The following is a 21402-nucleotide window of genomic DNA, read 5'->3' as shown; positions in this document are numbered from 1 at the left end:
AGGAACCTGTATACCAAATATCAAAGTTATCAGACAAGTATATTTTAAGAACCATTTTCTAACAAAAATGAAAAAAATTGCCTCAAAATTGACCAAAAATTTCAAAATTGCAAATCGTAGATTTCATCATAATATGAATAGATCATATTTTGCTCATCTCAATGAACCTGTGTACCAAACATAAAAGCTGTCAGCCTGTTTGAGAAACAAATTCATTGACCGAAAATAGCAAATATTGCGCCAAAAATTTCAGACAAGTACTTTTTAAGAAACACATTTTTTGACCACAATTGCCCAAAATCACAAAATTATAGATATCATCATATATTGAATATATCACATTTTATTCACCCCAATCAACCTGAATATTTAATATCAAAGCTCTCAGACATGTTCTTTAGGTGAAAATTTTTTTTTGACCAAAATGACAAAAAAATGCCTTAAAAACAAATTCCCATATTTGAACATCTGAAATAGGTCATCCCTAGGGATATATATACTAATTATCGAAGCTATTCTACCCGTAGTTTTGAAGGTTTTTAAAGATTTTTGAGCCAAACCAATCAAGGGTGAGCCTCCAAATTGTACTTGATCCAGTAAGAGATTGTTGAATCAGTTGGCATAGAGAATCTTTTGGCATGATGCAATTGGCTTTAGAGCTATTGCATTAAGTTACATGAACACACTCTTGAGAAGTATTTTGTCCATTTGCAATACATAACACTGGTTAATTTTGTATAATTTAGTTTACCACTTGTGCTACCAGCACAATTCATACATGTAAATGGCATATATTAATTCTCTGAATGCAAGGGCCACATAAACACTGAAAGTTGGATGATACTGGAACATATCTAATATTCACAGAATTTCGATGTGCCCCATATTTCCCTGTATAATGATGAAAGGTCAGATCAATAAAATTTTGTTTTCTTGATGTAGAAGTGGTGATAAAGGCAAGTCACAAGCTTTAATTTTGAACTCACATGAAGTTTATCTGATGTGTTTTTTAAAGTCAAGGGAGTTGGGTGAAGATGTTGGTATGTATGTCTTTTCCCCACACTCACGACCTGGCTTTTTATTTGTCTACAACATTCTCAAGGTCACTGTCCTTCACGACCTCATGATCAGAACCTTGTCAACGTGTCTCGGTGTCTGATTCTGTAGCCTATATATAGTGCCGTCCCGGTTGATGTAGGTAGCCTGTACACTTTTACAGTTTGTATTCTATCCCTTGACTTAGCGATTAGTTTTAATTTTTGTAATAATTTCGTTTTGTACGGAAATTGCTGACTTCACTTTTCGTTCGTTTTCTTTCACGTAACAAAATTTGGGGCTCATCCGGGATACGAATATTTTGAGCCGTTTGACAATATCTTGCAAGCCTTCTCCAAACTACTGTATATTGTGAACTCAGCGAAATTTAATAATGGCGGAATTCAAACCAGACGAATTTATGGAGGACCTTGATCAGGATGCATTTGATTCCCTCAGAAAATACAACCTCAATGCACTGGCCGATTTCCTTAAAGTAGAAGTTAAAAGATCTATGCGCAAGAAGGAAATTCAGTACAATATTGTCAAATATTTAGTTAGAGTAGGCAAATTTGAGAAATCCATCCTGCATGATTATGAGCCTGAGTCTTCCTTTGAACTCAGAAAATTAGAATTTGAAATGCAAGCAAATTTGGAGATTAAGAAAGTAGAATTGCAAATGAAAGAAAAAGAATTAGAAATGGAAGAAAGACAGAGAGAAAGATAGGCAGGAAAGATTAGAAATGAAAGAAAAGACAAAGAGAGAAAGACTTACAAATGGGGAAAAACAAAGAGAGAAAGAGAGAGAGAAGAAAAAGAAAGGAAAAGAAAATCAGAAGAACATCGACTCCAGGTAGAAATGAAACGTTTAATTCACTGCATGAAAACCCAATAATTCAGATAAATTCACATTATTGAGTTGCATGTATTATAGAATAATACACGTGAATTCACATGAATCCACATGAATACAGGCTTGCTGAATACAAAAAGTGGATTTTTGACTGTATTCATCTGTATATGCACTCTTCAGCTAAAATACAGGCAATAATCCATGTTAATACAGTAAGTATTATAGGTTTTTTATGCAGTAATTAGAGCTTGGGCAGTCAAGAAAATTCTTCGCTCAGACAATTTTGATATCACCGAGCATTTCAGGTGAGTCCCCTTCCAAGAAAAGGATTTGAGAAATATTTTTCCATTTTGAGAAAATTGCTCAGAGTCTGAATTGGCCTAAGAAGTCCTAGTCTACGCTTTTGCAGAGTGCTTTGGTGGGTAAAGCCAGAGAAATTTTCATGAAAGATGTATGAGAACCCCAAAAGTTAAATTAATTCATGTTAACGGTTAGAAGGTTCAACTATAATATTATTAACTACACAGGTAAACGTAAATTGATGATTTTCGAAAATAGAAACATTATTTCATATGTAAAAGAGTCTACTTTCATGCACCAGAGCGTTCGCCTACCATCGGTCTTTGAAATGCAACGCGTCATAACGAAGTCATCATGCCATAACCTTTGGGTACCTATACATGGACTGATTTTGTTTGCAAGTTGTATTTTATAAACAAACAGAAAACAGTCATCTGCAAGTTATACTAACTAAGCTAGACAACTTTTCGGCACCGAAGATTTCAAAGATGACAGCAACGACACAGCTTTCTATATATTTGTTTCATCCGATAATCTTTCAAGTTTGTAATTTTACACGTCACTAATACACCAAAATATCCTGTCTCTTGAAAAAGCGATATATGTATCACGCAGATGGAAACATATTAAAATTTGACCCTGGCGGATTGAGTTAAGTAAAGAGTACATATGGTAAATAGTACCTTACGTAGTTGCGGAGCTACGTCAGCCATGTAGGTGCAGGCTATGTCAGAGCAACCAGTTTAAACCAGTTGGAACCGGGCAAAACTGGTGAAGTATGTAGGACATATGAAATACTTCAATGTCTGTATTGCTAATGTTATGTGGCAATTTAACATCGATTCAACCTCTCTTACTTGCTCAATACACCCTTTTAAATGTGATGTCATTGACAACAATTTCCCTCAAGAGTTTTCACCAGTATGTCTTTGAAACAGACTGTCATTTGTAAATGTTTCAAAAACAATAACTATTAACGTCCCATCAAAATAAAACAATTAATTATACTTTCTGAAGGGGATTAATGAAAGACGCCCATTAAGAGAATCTTAATTAAAAATTGAGTAAAATTTCATCGACACAGACAATGATAATAATAAGTATACCTAATTACCTGAAAGAAAAAAATATCACAAGACACAAATAAAAGATAAAAGATATTGCAAATCAGTTTGTACGTACAGCAGTATAGAGATCTTCACAAGACCTGCCCATCCTGACTGGCTTCATTGTGAAAAAAAATGAAATTTTCAGCCCGCTTGTCCTCAATACTATCGGTAACTTCCAGATGCTTGCATATACATGTTTTTTACACTGCAAAACCTCAACTATGTTTGTCTCTAAAATGTGTACAATTTGTCTCTGTAGTTTAATTTTAGTTTGTAAGTTTTAAGAGAAGTCTCAAGTGAAAAGAAGTTCACAGAAATCAGACTTGAAACAGAAAACTTTAACTTAATATCAGTATTTTCAACTGACTTTAGGATTAAAAGGTAGTTTTAGGGTAGTAAACATGAAGAGAGACCACTTTTTATTCACGTGTATTGATTCTCGGTCAAGTGGTAAGAATGGTCCTCGATAGGAAGAATTTACAACATTCAAAATGAGGTTTCTTATATGTAATAAGTTTGAGATAAAATTTGACAACAATTAGATAACTGGAACTGTTTACCTTGGAGGGGATATTATATGGTTAAATGGATAAATGGATAGCAAATTAGACAGACAAACAGACACACAAAAAGTCAGAAAGACACACCAACAGATAGCATGGGCTTGCTTTGTTTGAAAATCAATATAGATTTCAGTCGAAAAAGAGAATACTTCAGCATTTCATGTCCTTGTTTCATTAATACCGATACCGAAAAAATGGCGTTACTTTTGTTTGACAGGAGATATGTCGTTCTGGGAGACGGGGTTATGGTTTATTTTTGTGTGAGTGAGTTAGAATGTTTCTTCAATCTTCTCTGTAAATGCAATGGTCGTGGCTATGAACGGGCATAAGATTTTAAGATTTATTAGGTTAATGCTCCCAGGAGAGGAGACAGAAAACGCTTGATAATGAGTCAGATGGATAATTTATCCGACATATTTGTCAATTATTACATGTAGTGATAAGTCCACAATTCGTCATTTTTCTTAAATGTGAATTATAAAATGTGATGCCGCAGTCTTGTTAAAATCAAATAATGGTTTTTGAATCATGATATTATCATTAATTTATCATCTACAACGACTCAATGCATAGTATGCATTGAGGGAAATATTAAGCCTGACGCACTTATATGCAAAGCTCTGCAAATTGGCTTTGGTGCAGTTTGTTCTTGGTTATAACTTTTTGTCTTCAAGAAGCCAGATGCTTTAAACGGGCCGTAGCAATTGGTTTGAGGGGCATAACCTCTGTTACTTTTCCTTTGGGGTAATCCATCGTCCGAACAAAGATTTGACAAAATAAAGCGCTGTGCTTGGAATGTAGGCTAACGAATGCTGTCTGTACTGTTGTACTTCACCCCTCCCGGCTTACTTGCCGATTCCAAGGGATTTTGCAGTTCGTTTCTGAAACGCTCACGGTATATTCTGCAGGTAAGGTCAATGTTGCTAAGCTCTTTTTATTCGAAGTTTGAAGTACTTAAAAATGTTTACAAAATGAATAATACTGTCCCTTTTAATAACCTTCATTACAATGCCACAGGAGTGCAATACAAAGGTCGTTGACTTTCATTATCACTCGTTGCCTTTCGTTATTAATCTCAGACACAATTTGTCGACAAATAAAAACTAATATCTTAATGTCATAACCCCTGTTACTTTTCTTTTGCCGCACTCCATCTTCCGAACAGAGATCTAAATTCATTCAGGTAAACAACCTGTATTTTTGTCTCATGTCTGGTATTATACGGATTTTTTCATTTATTTAAAGTATCAAAATTGTCTTTAGACAATGTAGGAGAACTAGAGATTAATTACTTTCTGTAATGGATATCTTTGTTAAACTGATTGAACTTATATATGTTTGTATTCAAAGGTTCGCAAATTATTAATTAGAAACCAATGTTGAGGATGACTTTTTAAAGTTGTGTTTGTATCCTTCAAACACATTGTATAATTCTATCTGTGCCTAGCAGTACCGAGGTCCCTGGCGTCTGGTTGTTGGACGGCAACAAAAATATTTTTGGTTGTTAGGATTGAAGAGATTAGTAATAGTACGGAAATCGATAACGACTTCGTAATTTTTTCGTTAGATATCAGACCGTTGTTATAGTAGTACTACACTGTATGTATTACATATATTTACTGTCGATAATTACCCATAATGTTTTTGTCACATGACGACCAGATGTCATGTTCGTGTAGCACGGGCGCTCAGAAAGACACACAACATTACGCGAAGTCACAACTACGTTAAGTTGTGGGATTTTCTTGAGATCTGTTAATTTTAGGCGAAAAAGCTTTAAACAGCCACAGTATAATTGTCAGCATATTCTATATTTGAACATTAGTAGAGATTACACATGATGTAGATATTCTTCGGATGTTTTGGCAAAGATTTATAATTCTAGCTGTAGGCCTATCGAGGAAATCAGCCAATATCACATAAGAGTGGTTTAGGTTAAACGTAAAGAAGTATAATATTGTATCTTACAAGGAAGTAAATTTTGCTCAGTTACTAAATATGTTGTGCAATATTCTGAATCGTAAAACTGAATCAGCATCGTCATTCTTTCAGTATAGATGCGCGTACACATTACACACTACGATGCTGTAGCAACGGTTATCACAAATAGCCAAACGTTAAGCAAACATGGCGGAGTATCGACTCGACAAACACTACAGTCTCTTTCATTGAGATGTCGGCAACGTAACTCCTTTTGAGATCAGTGTAATAATCAAGCGGTACATTAACAATGAAGCACACCATGCTACATTGGAATATACGTTACCGAGGTGGTTAAACACTTTTCAATTGAAACAATATATTGAAATTCTGGTGTAAAAGTTTTACACAACAAATACTTTTCTAAATTAACTGTTCGCATGTTTAACTGTGCTCTAGCGCAAATACATTTTCACGGCTTGACTTGTAAGTTTAGATTGCTTTATTTGCGTCATCAAATAATGTATTTTATTAATGATTCAAAGAAAGTCGACTTGTGTAAACGGCGATATATAACAACTTATCAGACGATATCAAACGGTAACCAAAACGGTCGGCGACAGCGTTGCTCCAAATGAGACCGTAAACGTTGGCAATGGTCCAACCATATCATCTACACATACCAGTGGTTGAAAGGTACGTCCATCTTTCGTAACCGACGATATCATTGTCTGGCCTGGTTGCGTATTTGGATGCATGTACTCGAAGGACGTAGAATGGTCAGTGATCACTGTTTGACGTTGGAATACTCTGAGTAAGATATATAATTCTTTTTTTTTCGGTCGTACTGTTTGTTTTCGATATTGATTTTTGGTTCGACTTAACAAAAAGTTGTTCTTCAGAACATATCAGAGTCATCTCTCTGTTATTTTTAAATTATCCTCTTGACAGTAAAAGTGAAAACATAATGTAAGTATTCGTAGTGTATAAATGAAATTTAACACACAAAGTGTTTACCGAATTAATATTGCATCTCAAAAGAATTTACCCTTTAACTTACCTGCTTTAGTTGTTGAGGTATGGAAACAGAGCGAGCTTTCTAGGTGTAGGCATGAGGAGTGAACACTTCCTGTTCAGGTATACTAGTGCTGAATCGAGGGATAAGAGTTCTTGTAGGTGTGCTTTTTAGGAGGAATTTAAAACACTCATATAGTACTACGGGTGAGGATTTTAAAGAATTTTTACAACACAAGGGGAAAATTATCACTTCGAAAGCGGAGATGCCATATGTGTTGCTACATAGCAACATTGTGACATTTGAGAACCGCTGAATTACCGTTGCTATAACAAATGGTTATACCCTAAGAATTACAGCTAAGGCCATTTTCGTTGGATGATACCTCAAGAGGTCATTTTTAGCTCACGTGTGTGAACACGTGGGCTAATGTCATAGGGATGTCTGTCTGTCTGTCCGTGTGTGTGTGTGTGTGTGTGTGTGTGTGTGTGTGTGTGTGTGTAGGTGTGTGTGTGTGTGTGTGTGTGTGTTCTGTTTACACGATAACTCAAAACGCCTGAACGGATTCAAGTCAGATTTGGCACACAGGTACCATATGCTACTTGCAAGAACTGCATCAAATGTGATAAAAACTGCTGCAAAACTGATCCGACAGATATCTAACTGTGTTGTAACGGATTTAGTAGTATGAAGTTAATTAAGGCTTAATTTGCATAGTTAATGAACTTTGTAATAAGTGATATTACTCAAAATTACAGCATTAAATTTGATGAAACTTGCTACACATGTTGATCTGATAATATCCAATTGTACTGAGAAGCATTGAGCAGTGTCAAGTTAATAAATAGTTCATTTGCATATTTCATGAAGTTTTATAATTATTTGAAAGTCATTAAGCATTTCTCTTCAGCCAAATACTTGTTTGCATATTTAATAAATTTCATAATTATATATATATATATATATATATATATATATATATATATATATATATATATATATATATATATATATATATATATATATATATATATCTGAATTGACTTGACCAAAGTTGATGAAACTTGCGATGTACATTGAAGATACTATGATATAACATTATTGAAAATCATTAAGCAATTTCACTTCAGCCAATTCCTTATTTACATACTAAATGAACTTCACTTATTAGGGATATATATCTGAATTGACTCGACTGAAGTCGATGAATCTAGCAACATATATTGAAGATACTAGTAAACAACTTTATTGAAAGTAATTAAACTTTTTTACTTCAGCCAATTCCTTATTTGCATATTTAATGAGAACATTTCGTCAATTTCTAATTTGCGTATTTTAATGAATTTTCCTGATTGGGGATATATACTTGGATTTAGAATTAATCTGTGCTGAATATTATTTATTCTGTTGATCATAACACTTTCAATGAAGTTGGAAACATTTTGCAAAGGTTCAAATATACGCATAACTGCAATATAATGAAACACGTGAGCATTTTCAGTTCATATCTGGTTGTGTATTAATTAGTGGAACAACTGTCCCAAACTGGAATGGTCGTGGCAAAACTTAATCAATAGCCATAATATTTAGACCGATCAAGGAGCGTTCCTTTCCTTTGACAGGTGATAATCGTTTCTAAAAAGGGCTGTGACACATACGTGTTTGTGTTATTGAGTGAACAAGTTTTCGCAAGCATGCTTTAAGCTTAGATGAAGTGGTTCTGGGTAAACCAAAGCCATGAACCAGCATTGTACCCATAACATCGAAACGGAAAATGGTCAGCGATCACTGTTTGATGTTTGAATGCACAGAGTAAAAATATCTTTTTCTTCGCTTTCTTTTTAGTGGAATCTTGTAAGCAGCGTCAAGTTAATAAAAAGCTCATTTGCATATTGCATGCAGTTTCCGAATAATTTGAAAGTCATTAAGCATTTTTAATTCAGCCAAATACTTATTTGCATATTCAATAAACTTTCATTATTAGATATATATATCTGAATTGACTTGATCAAAGTTGATGAAACTTGCTGTGTACATTGAAGATACTATGATATTAAGCAATTTCACTTCAGCCAATTCCTTATTTACATATTTAATGAACTTCACTAATTAGGGGTATATATCTAAATTGACTCAAATGAAATTGTTGAATCTTGCAACATATATTGAAGATACTATAAAACAACATTATTGAAAGTCATTAAACCTTTTATCTCAGCCAATTCCTAATTTGCATATTGATGAACTTTCCTAATTAGGGATTTTATCTGTCTTGACTAGACCATCTTCCCCCCTCTACTGTCTATGACTAGACCAAAGTTGACGAATTGCTTTTTACATTAAAGATACTATGATACGACATTATTGAAAGTCATTTAACATTTTTTTCAGCCATTCCTAATTTGCATATTTAATGAGAACATTTCAGTCAATTCCTTATTTGCATATTTTAATAAATTTTCCTGATTGGGGATATATACTTGGATTTAGAATTAATCTGTGCTTAATATTATTCATTTTCATGATCATAACACTTTCAATGAAGTTGCAAACATGTGGCAAAGGTTCAAATTTACACATAACTGCAATATAATGAAACACGTGAGTATTTTCACTTCATATCTGGTTAGTGGAATCTTGCAAACGTCGGGAACGCACCCAAATTGGCTCGAAAGATCCATTGTATGCGGTTGAAGGCCGTATAAGGCCGGGAGCACACAGCATGGTACGCAGGGCTATTGTGTATTAATGAGTGAACAACTGTCCCCAAACTGGAATGGTCGTGGCCAAACTGAATCAATAGCCATAATATCAAGACCAATCAAGATTATGCAAGCTCCCTTTAGATGAAGTGGTTTTTGGCGAAGCGAAGCCATTAATCAGAAATATACTCCATAACATCGAAACAGAAAATGGTCAGCGATCACTGTTTGATGTTGGGATGCACAGAGTAAAAGTATCTTTTTCTTCGATTTTTTCTCCTGTTATGTCTTTTTTCAATATGTTCTTGTATGACATTGTAAAAAAAGTGGTTTCTTCGAACATATTAGAGCCATCTCTCTATAAATTGTACTTTATTTAGATAGCTAAATCCAGCAAAAAGGGTGACCTGTACTGAGTGTTTTCATTCAATTATTGCAGAATATGGGGCACTATTCATTTATGTTTTGGTAGTGAAGGGGAGCGGAGGTAATGGGCCATGATTTCAAGTTTTATATATTTTATCTATTTAGCAAATTACTTAAAAGTATATTACTTGCTAAATGTCAAACAATTACACCAAAGTAGCAACCGTTAACGTGTTACTTAAGCGCAACACGGCACGCACTATATTTAGAACTTGGACGGTTATGTCTGCCGTGTTGCGTAACTAGTGCGAACGACTTCAGCCAGCAGCGGGATCGATTGCACAGCAAATCTACCGAACACTGATTACGTATGGCGCGTAATCCATGCCAAAATTAATACCTTACATTTTGAGCCAAACTTCATTCAACTCTCGCTCAGTGCGACCCAACTGTGGCCACCTTCATTCGGCTCTCGCTCAGTGCGACCCAACTCTGGCCACCTTCATTCGGCTCTCGCTCAGTGCGATTCAACTCTCGCTCAGTGCGACCCAACTGTGGCCACCTTCATTCGGCTCTCGCTCAGTGCGATTCAACTCTCGCTCAGTGCGACCCAACTGTGGCCACCTTCATTCGGCTCTCGCTCAGCGCGACCCAACTGTGGCCACCTTCATTCGGCTCTCGCTCAGTGCGACCCAACTGTGGCCACCTTCATTCGGCTCTCGCTCAGTGCGACCCAACTGTGGCCGACTTCATTCGGCTCTCGCTCAATGCGACCCTACTGTGGCCAACTTCATTTAACTATCGCCCAATTCCATCCAATATTGTCGCCAACCTATCCAACTTTCATGAAACTCAATGCGACTCGAGTAATGCATTCGCTTTCCGCCGCGACTCGTTTGAATCATGCTCCCTAGATTACCTTTGAAGCTCAACTCATTTGATGACTCTGCATTCGTCTTGCTTTTTGAGCTGAACGCATTCGTGTCGGGGGATATTCCGTGTTTGGGGGGGCTTGGTTGGGGCGAACCATTTTTGAAATGGGCGCCACAGCATGCGATTCAAATGAAGACACTTTTGAGTTGAAACAAATCACACGTGATTTAGAGTCCATTGCATTTACTTTACTTATGTGAAGGTGATTCTATGTTATGTTATCGACTCTGATTTTACTTCAAATTGACCGTGCCAGAATGTGGTTCATGGCAGCCAACCCATCATTAAAGTGACCAACTTTGCCATACTACACGAGACGTCACAGGGCATCCATCATAGAGACGTCACATGACGTCATTAATATATTCATATGTTTTCTGTCATTGTCCTGGGGGATCCAAATATTCAACCCAAAAGTCTGTTGCGGAAGTTCAGATTTACAGTTCCAACAAAGTTCTTGTTATCACGTCGTCTAGCTATATATTTCTGTTGTCTTCAATGGATTAGGAGTTCGTTCGCGCAAATATTGTTTCCAATAGCAATACATTAAACCAAGCGACGGTATACCGCTCAATTTCGACTAGATCCCTTTTAGAAAAAATTTAACTTATTTTTGTATTACATTTTTATTACCACAAATGTGATGTAAATTCTCCATTTACAAGCAAACAAAATTATTATTATTATTATTATTATTATTATTTTATGCTCTCGCTATCACTCGTGCATATGTCGTGAATTGGTCAAAATCTCGATGTATACCGTTGCTGGGTGTGCTTTATTGCTTAAATATTTAATACCGATTATTAGTCTAAGAATAAAATGATGTCATTCTTCCCATACCCGTTGTATTTAACAGAGTTTCTAATTCTGTTTTGATTTTTTCTCCCCTTTACAGTAATTTTATTCTCAATGTACTATTTCCCTAACCAACTGTAGGCCTACTGTGTAAGTCTTCTCATTAAAAATGTCCTTAAACTTCATAATATTAGATGACCCATTTTTTTAATGATATGAATATTGTCTGTTAATTATAATAGAATCATAGTACCAAAGATATTGCTTTGAAAGCTGTTTCCGAAGTTACGAGTCGCATTGAGTTTCGTGAAAGTTGGATAGGTTGGCGACAATATTGGATGGAATTGGGCGATAGTTAAATGAAGTTGGCCACAGTTGGGTCGCACTGAGCGAGAGCCGAATGAAGTCGGCCACAGTTGGGTCGCACTGAGCGAGAGCCGAATGAAGGTGGCCACAGTTGGGTCGCACTGAGCGAGAGCCGAATGAAGTCGGCCACAGTTGGGTCGCACTGAGCGAGAGCCGAATGAAGGTGGCCACAGTTGGGTCGCGCTGAGCGAGAGCCGAATGAAGGTGGCCACAGTTGGGTCGCACTGAGCGAGAGTTGAATCGCATTGAGCGAGAGCCGAATGAAGGTGGCCACAGTTGGGTCGCACTGAGCGAGAGTTGAATCGCATTGAGCGAGAGCCGAATGAAGGTGGCCAGAGTTGGGTCGCACTGAGCGAGAGCCGAATGAAGGTGGCCACAGTTGGGTCGCACTGAGCGAGAGCCGAATGAAGGTGGCCACAGTTGGGTCGCACTGAGCGAGAGTTGAATCGCATTGAGCGAGAGCCGAATGAAGGTGGCCACAGTTGGGTCGCACTGAGCGAGAGTTGAATGAAGGTGGCCACAGTTGGGTCGCACTGAGCGAGAGTTGAATCGCATTGAGCGAGAGCCGAATGAAGGTGGCCACAGTTGGGTCGCACTGAGCGAGAGTTGAATCGCATTGAGCGAGAGCCGAATGAAGGTGGCCAGAGTTGGGTCACACTGAGCGAGAGCCGAATGAAGGTGGCCACAGTTGGGTCGCACTGAGCGAGAGCCGAATGAAGGTTGCCACAGTTGGGTCGCACTGAGCGAGAGTTGAATGAATTTGGCTCAAAATGTAAGGTATTAATTTTGGCATGGATTACGCGCCATAGATTACGTTCATTATTTTCGTGCAAGTTGAAAAGGCGAGTGGGAAGTGCCCACTGCTTTGTATTCCTATAAGACACTATACAGCGGTTATTAAGCTAATAACCCTTTCGCGTATTTTTGTCGCGGGCAACTTGTGAGCTGCACAACTGCAGCGGCTTCTAGTCATGTCACCACGACCCCTTTTCGACCCCATCAGCCCTGGTCGCATCGACCCCTTCCGTATGAATGAAAAACTTTGTATCATGATCGTCTCGAAAGTACGTCGTCACTTTTTCGATGCTCATGGCACTTTGAAGGACTACAGTGGAATCTTGTAACGTTGGGAACACAGTCCCCTAAATTGGCTCGACAGATACATTGTATGCGGTGGGAGGCCGTATAAGGCCGGGAACACACAGCACGGTACGCAGGGCTGAAAGAATAACTGTCCCAAACTTGAATGGTCGTGGCCAAACTTAATCAATAGCCATAATATTTAGACTGATAAAGCATTCCTTTTCTTTGACAGGAGATATGTCGTTCTAAGAAAGGGCTGTGACAAATGCATGTTTGTGTTATTGAGTGAACACATTTTCTCAAGCTCCCTTTAGATGAAGTGGTTCTTAGCGATCCGAAGCCATAAATCAGAAATGTACCCATAACATCGAAACGCAAAATGGTCAACGATCACTGTTTGATGTTGGGATGCATAGAGTAAAAGTATCTTTTTCTTTGTTTTTTTCTTTAGTTGAAACTTGTAACGTTGGGAACGCACCCAAATTGGCTCGACAGATACATTATATGAGGTGGGAGGCTGTATAAGGCCAGGAACACACAGCACGGTACACTACCGTGGACGAAAACGACAATTCTCCGCACTGTGTTAAATTTATCGCCGCGCTGTGTTAAAAGCTCCGCGCTGTGTTTTTTTACACAGCACGGAGATTTTCACACAGTGCGGCGATTTTTTTAACACAGAGCAGAGCTTTTTACACAGCATGGAGATAAAGAACACAGCGCGGAGCCTTTTACACAGCGGGGAGATAAATTTGATACAGCGCGGAGCTTTAACACATCGCGGAGATTTTTTAACACAGCGCGGAGACAAATTAAACACAGTGCGGAGCTTTTAAAACCCTTTGAACCCGGCTCGGATATAAATGTACGATGACGTCATAGAGTACAAGGGGGTCAGGGTGCAAAGAGTTAACACAGTGCGGAGATAAATTTAACACAGCGCGGCGATTTTTAGACAGCGCTGAGACAAATTTAACACAGCGTGGAGCTTTTAACACAGCGCGGCGATAAATTTAACACAGTGCTGAAAATTATTGTTTTCGTCCACGGTAGTTTTCGTCCACGGTAATATTCGGCCTGAAACTGCTAATGGTGTATACGGTTCTCAACTTCTCAGATATTGTACAGCTAGTGATTCCTACGCTTTTATTTCCAAATACGACACAGCTCATTGGCATCAAAAGTAGTGAGACAGGGATACATATCAAAAAGACTAGTGAGGACTTTCAAAAAGTTCGAAGGTAGGTATGATGACATTGTGGCCAAATACAACACCGCGGTCACTCAAATGATTAGCGCCAGCATTCCCAACTTTAACTTAGTACAGTGATTCATATACCGTATCACTTCATACAATTTAAACAATTAAGGTACCAATCTTGATGGGTATAGCATGCTATTAGGGCCACCTGGTACCATCGCTAACAATCAGTGGTTCCGGATGGTCCTACCACAGTCCCTCTATCCACCAGTCTGGAAACGCCTATTGTAAAAGGTGTCAATCACCTAGACCGCACAGCCGAACCGCGTATGAGGGCCAGTCACGTGATAATGCGTAGCTTGGGTTTGTCCTGCATGTGTACGCTTTTCTCGAATTTTCGCTGTTTTTGGCTCTATTAAGTGTTCTCTGCGTTTATCTACGACACGAAGACAGAATTATCATATCCTGAAACCGGTGTGTGTTTTTCCTGATCCTTATCCCATCGTAAATGATGATAGTGTGCGATAATTTCTGGGGATGACCGCTGCGAGTGTGTTGACGTACGTAGCACAAGCAACGGCTGGAATCACACCGGAAAATTTGTGGTCCCTTTCTCTTGCAATGCTAGTAGTCAGTGTCTCCAAATATGATCTAAATATGTTTTCTGTGTAATATTCTGTGAAATCATGTCTGTTAACTGAACAGAATAGGAAAGACAACTGCAGAAATGCATGTAGATTTTAGTTGTGTGGTCGCACATTTTCCCATGCAGCGTCAATATTGCGAACTCTCGATACGTACGCTCGCTCAGGCTCGGCTGGAAACACACCGGAAAATTTGTTGTCCCTTTCTCTTGCAATGCTAGTAGTCAGTGCCTCCAAATATGATCTAAATATGTTTTCTGTGTAATATTCTGTGAAATTATATCTGTTAACTGAGCAGAATAGGAACGACAACTGCTGAGAAATGCACGTAGATTTTATTCGCATATTTTCCGATGTAGCGTCAATATGGCGAACTCTCGATATGTACGCTCGCAATCAGGCACAGTAAATACCTTTTACAAAATGCTATCATGTCAACACAATAACAAGTTTGGTAATGAACTACTCAGCTGTCGATGTTAATATTCAGCTGATTTTGCCTGTCTTCTTGATTTCGAGCAATAGTCCATGACACTTGCGAACAGTGCGTGGCCATTTTGTTTTTTCGATCGTGATCATAATGCAACCATAATGTGTGGTCCCCTTTCAAGCTTCATCTGGAGGGGCAACGTTACCCATTTAATGAAAAAATAAATTGTTTAGTGTTTCTAAAGGGAACAAGTTGTAATGTTTTGTGATATTCTGAAAATAACAACCCACAAACGTCATGTTTTTGAACCATCACATTGCGGCTGTCATAGGATCGTGGGTAGCGACATCGATATAATGGCCAGTTGAACATTGTCAGTGTCCTTTGTTTAAGGTGTGAATCGTGTGTTTGTTCATATCACGGAGTGTCACAAAGAAACCACCACGTTTCCAGACCGGTGGATAGAGGGACTGTGGTCCTACTCAATCTTTTAAATCACAAACGTCCCAAGGACCAGGTAATGCACTACCTTAAATGGAAATGATTATTGGACCAGTTTAATATCATATTTATTAGTATTTTCATGAAAATCCATTCTTCCTTATATTAACACAACAGTTCTACTGGCTGATACACGTTTGAATTAACAAAATTTAGAAAGCCTAAGATGTGGTACATATTGGCAAAAAAGTATCAAACAAACTTTAATAGTATTTCAATGGCAACACACTCGGTATATTCATACACCATCACAGACACTATAAAAATTGTTTTTATGGGTATATGACAAAGTGAACTAAAAGACTGAGAACACGAGTCTTGTACTTCTGTCTTTATATGTATCTCTTCTTAAAATTACTTAAATTTACTAGGATTACAGGCAGCTTTTTATTATTTTCCTATATGTTATATTTTGAAAATTGAGATCTCTCGTTTTGTTGTGATATTATGGATCTCTCGTTTGTTGTGATATTATGATTCTCCTAGTTTAGAAACTTGGTGTAGAATATCTTAATGTTATTGTAATTGCAGAGTACGTACTTGAAGTCTTAACAAAATATGTATAACATTTGCAGTATATTACTGCTTTGTTTATTTTAAGTTTTTTTTTAAAGTAAACATGTCACAGACACTGCACATTCAAGAAACTGTATGTTAAACAAAGTTTTGTTTATAATATCTACTAAATCTGTATAACTAGTATGACAATTCATAGAAATGATCGCAAGTCAATCATTTTGTATTCATTATTATTAGTAATGTTAGGTTAGGCAAAATTTGACATGCATACTATATTGCATTTTGATAATATAAAATGATTAGTTAATAATACAATACAGTGAACACAGAACTCTGTCAGATGACTGGCATGTGGAGAATTCTAAGTAATGTTAAATCGTTGTACTAATACTATATAGTGTTGATATAAGTGATCAACTGAACATTTATTTTACAGAAGATTATTGTGTGATGTGCACAACAGACTTCATTTATTTTACAGAAGATTATTGTGTGATGTGCACAACAGACTTGATAAAGTCATGTTATAGCTTAAACAGGCATATTCAACTAAACTGTACGGTATTTTGGAAGCTCTTATTGAATTGATGAAATAAATACATCTCTTTTGCACCAGAGATTGTTTCAGCAAACCGATTTTAAGAAACAGTAAATATACAAACTACACTCTACAGTCTTTATATAGAATATAAGGATCACCGGAGTTCCAAACGAAGTAATAAACCGGGTCTCTTGTTAATATACACTAAGACAATGCATGAAGAAGCAATCAAACTAATTGTCGAAATACAGATTTTCGGGAAACACCAAACAATTTAACAATAAAAAAGACACCAACAGAATACATCTTGGCTGCAATGACACTGATACTCAAAACTAAATACATTTGAATTCAATTGCAAATGTTCATTAACAAATCTGTACTTGTAGCATGGGTTATTCTTTGTCTCAAGAAAAAGTCAACATTACATTTATTGTTTCCTTATTTTTTAATAAAAAAGCCTTTATATTAGGTCGGTCTGAAATTGTTTATATGATTAATGAAAGATTGAATAAAACCGTTATTAACTCCTGAGTGCTGAAAAATAGCTTGTCTCTCGTTTTTACATATCAAGGTATCAAATACGGCTAGTTTTCAATCGGATTCGAACCCACAACATACGGCATCAGTCGCCTAGCTGAGAGGCCACAGACAGAACCGCTCGGCTAAATCTCCACTCCCAAAAAAGAGTGGTTCAATAGCCGGCTAATTGTTACATTTTTCTGACTGAGACCGCTCAACACGTTGTAGAGTTCATGAAGCACTCACGCACGCATGCTCACTATCATACATCGCACATACACACTTTATCGAAGCGAAGAAACGAATTTCATCGCTTTAACTGGGCGAAAGATAACCTCGGGGACAATTCTGTCCACCAGCAGTGTTACCAACCCAGGGTAGCAAATACGGCTAGACATCACTGTATACAAAGATCGTTCGTGTTAGTAGATCCATTGAATCCTCATGCCCAATAATTGGTCTTCCCTCTATGGCACCGTGTGCTCCTGACACAGGCTATCATATCAGCATAGCTCTGACCCTGCGCTTCTCTGTAAGCAAACCACCGTACACCAGCTGACCGTTGTGAGGCCCTACACAGGCATACTCTGTCATCAACACTGAAAGAAAAAATACCAGAATTTCAAAATGTTTTGTAGTGGATACCATGATTCCATGCAGGATTAATACACACTGGACAAATAATTTACTTCAAAGGTTTCAAATCCCTCTCAATAACTTACATTCACCCTTGACATTGAGGCAGGCAAGCTATAATCCCCTCTCTGGTTCACAGCATCCTGATTGAAACTTGTAATAGTGAAGAAGAAACTCTGTTTGTCTGTATCTTATCTGTTCAAATACCACTCATTGCTTTATCCATCATTTTCTTTCCACAAATTTAATAAGACAAGCTCTACTCACAGAAATCTGTTTTCAATGCATCGCTGAATGCATTTCTATCATCAGCAGTGCAATCTTCATCACATCTGTTTAGTAAGTATGCAAGCGAGATGTGTGCCGGTAAGTTGGAATATTTGGAGAATTCAATTTACTCTAGGAAAAGCATCACCTGTTGTCTGAGGCAGGTTTGCAGTTATACCTTACAGCACATACATGTACTCTAAAGCAGCAGTGAAATTAAATTTTTTATAGACATGCATCTCCTACAAACTTTTTTTTATTTTGTGGTCACTACAAATTATGTCATTTGCTGCCAGACAGCTACCCTTTTGAAAAGGCAAACCGTGGAAAATCTGCAGAAAGCATGTCAAATTTTAATTTACAGATCACCTTGAAAAAAAGTTTACCCTTAATACTATAAAAGATTCTCATGTTTGGTACAAGATTAATAAACTTTAGAAAGGCAGAAAATCAACAGCACTAACACTAAGCACAGGTCAAGAATAGTAATTTATAAATGTTGTTAGAGGCTTTGCATTGACATTTGAGAGTTGAACGTGCAATATACTAGTTATTTGAACATTTCATTCTGTTAATCTAAGCAATGCAAGCAATGATAACCAGTTCAATATGAATAGCAAACTTTGCCGAAGATCACAGAATGTTCTAGAAATGAATCCAAACATTGTGGTATTTTAAAGTATATTTTGTGTATTTCTGTACAGGTATGACCAAACAACAAGTGGTCGAGTGCGGTGTTACTGTAGACAAAACTGGCCTGAGATGTTGGGACCAAACTGTTTAATATAAACATTTTGCTCTGCTTCTATGATTTGAAACTTAATGTACAGAAAACTCTGCCATGTGTGGAGTATGATGCCACAGAAAGAAGTTATGTAATTCCATGATTATACTGTAATAGGTCTCAGTGATTCCTTGATGTTAGTGTATGGGAATCTTTTAAACGTATCTGATGTGCTTGACTTTCTGTATGTAACTCTTGTATTTCCAAGTATTTGGATTCCTAACTTAGTATGTGCTTCACACTATATGCTGTGGTTATAATCAGAAGTGTCTTTCCAGACATAGTCAGTTTATGTTCATGTAGATAGAAGAGTATTTAGAAAAGAGATTTCTATACAAGGTTTTGCAATATGTGTGAAGATAAACAAGGATTGACCTGTTGTAATATCACAGGATTTGCACTTGATTTTATATTAGTGATGTTTTTTGATTTTACCATGACCGTTTTCATATCTATACGTATACTGAAATATCCAAGGTACAGCTGTTATTTCAAACTTTGAGCAGTTTTAAATGGTTTTTCAATTTTTTCACTTTCCTTGCATGTTGAATGTAAACGTACATTATTTTTAACCTTTGATGGCCTTTGTACTGGAGATCACTGCACTGACTTTTATAACCAAGTGACAATCTATACCCACCAATATGTATTTTGTAAAGAAACGCCATTTTCTTGGAAAAACGACTATGTTATTTATCATGATGCAAGGAGCTATGAATTTTTAAGTTTCTGTGATGTTCAATAATATATTGAGGGAAGAAAAGCTTTTGCTAATCTAATAAAAGAAAGTTCTATCAAGTTGTATGTCAAGCATAAATGAAAAACTGCCAAATTTAGCAAGTCAGCTAGTAAAATTATGCTGTTTACCTGTGTTAGTCTGGTACACAGTGCTAGACTGGAAGCAAATATTTTATTTTTCGGAGAATTAAAACTTTGTGTCCATCGCCATAAATTTGTGGTAACCACTGTATCATATTTTTACAATTTTGAGAATTCGGTTATTGGGGCATGAAAGTCTATGTATATCGTAGGAGTTTACTCAGCAGTTGTGCTTTAGATCAAAAGTGTTTCACTTTGTTTAAGTCACTCAGTGGTTTAATATCCTGATTTCAATGTGAGAAATCTATCACAGTACCTTGAAATATGTTCACACCTAATTTTTCATTTGTCAAATTAATACTGCCAGTGTGCATACAGTACTGGTAGTATAAAAGTTTATTTTGAGACTCTGCATCAGTATTCTCATTAAGTAACAATGGAATACTTCCATGTTATAGACATCCTGTTCCATAACAGTTCATCAAAATACGTTTGACTTCTTTTCATCACAGAATAGGATTAGATATCCTCACTAACAGCATAAACAATTAAACCAATGGCAATATGAGATATTGCAAAATTATCTGCATTGACTTTGTAACACTTTGGGAACTTTTTCTTAGGAAGTGTTTTCTTTTGAAGAATTTCCAAAATAAAGGAATACAGGAGAAATAAGATGTATGTATGTGTATGAAATGCATTCTAAAGCATCTTGAGTACCATTGACATTTGCCTTTTTAACTACTGTAAGGAGCTTAAAGGCTCTTAAGCTTAGCCACTCTTTTTATTAAACTTCAAAGAAAAAGCTTTTTGAATATTTTGTAAGTGACTTGCCGTCACAAAGTTATATTTTCCAGCTTTTGTATGCCAGCTTTTTGTATTTGTTGTTTTATTGTATTCAAAATTTCCGTCAACTTTTTATGCAGGTGCAGTCTTTGTACTATATTCTACTGTAGTTTACAGTTTTGTCTCACTTGATGTTCCTGCATCACATTTTTAGATGTATATTTATAGGACATTTTTTCTACTTGTTGATGTCATTATAGATTTTGAATAAAAGATAATTAATATATCTTGTAGAATATGTTTGCCTGTACTTTTCATGTGGTCTGTTATGTATCCCTTTGAAGTCACTGATGAATTAAAATGAAATGTAGCTAAAGGGGAAAGTCATTGCTGGAGTTGAGTTGCAAACAGCTGTAACTTCCTTGTTAAGTTTATCACTTAGTCAGATTTTGAATCAGTGTAACATTTCAAGAAGAGAGGAACAACATCTTTTCCTGTGGAATGCTACATTATAATGTAAGGACTAAATTGTGGTACAATAAGAATAATGTAGTAATGGCAGTTGCAATCAGCGTTTGCAAAATAGGTCGTTTATCCCTGAGCTCTTCACACTAAAATGGAAGCCTATACTTCTGACTTACAAATAAATGCTGAACTGTGGACAATATTTAAAATTCTGAAAGTTAGATCCTAAATATGTTGTAAACCC

At 36.7% G+C, this 21402-nt stretch overlaps 1 protein-coding gene across 1 annotated transcript in view; it reads left to right on the top strand.

Moving 5' to 3' along the window:
* The window catches only part of LOC139139807 (uncharacterized), a 135682-nt gene extending 114693 nt beyond the window's left edge, over positions 1-20989 (top strand). Inside the window, exon 5 of the mRNA XM_070708739.1 lies at positions 19009-20989. Coding sequence (XP_070564840.1) covers positions 19009-19093 — 85 coding nt within the window. The 3' untranslated portion in view covers positions 19094-20989. The remainder of the gene's footprint in view (positions 1-19008) is intronic.
* Positions 20990-21402: the final 413 nt, after the last annotated feature.

The sequence above is a fragment of the Ptychodera flava genome, chromosome 9, assembly GCF_041260155.1.
Source record: "Ptychodera flava strain L36383 chromosome 9, AS_Pfla_20210202, whole genome shotgun sequence".
NCBI lineage: Eukaryota > Metazoa > Hemichordata > Enteropneusta > Ptychoderidae > Ptychodera > Ptychodera flava.
Note: the sequence above shows the minus strand (reverse complement) of the source record. Positions and strands in the feature narration are given on the sequence as shown.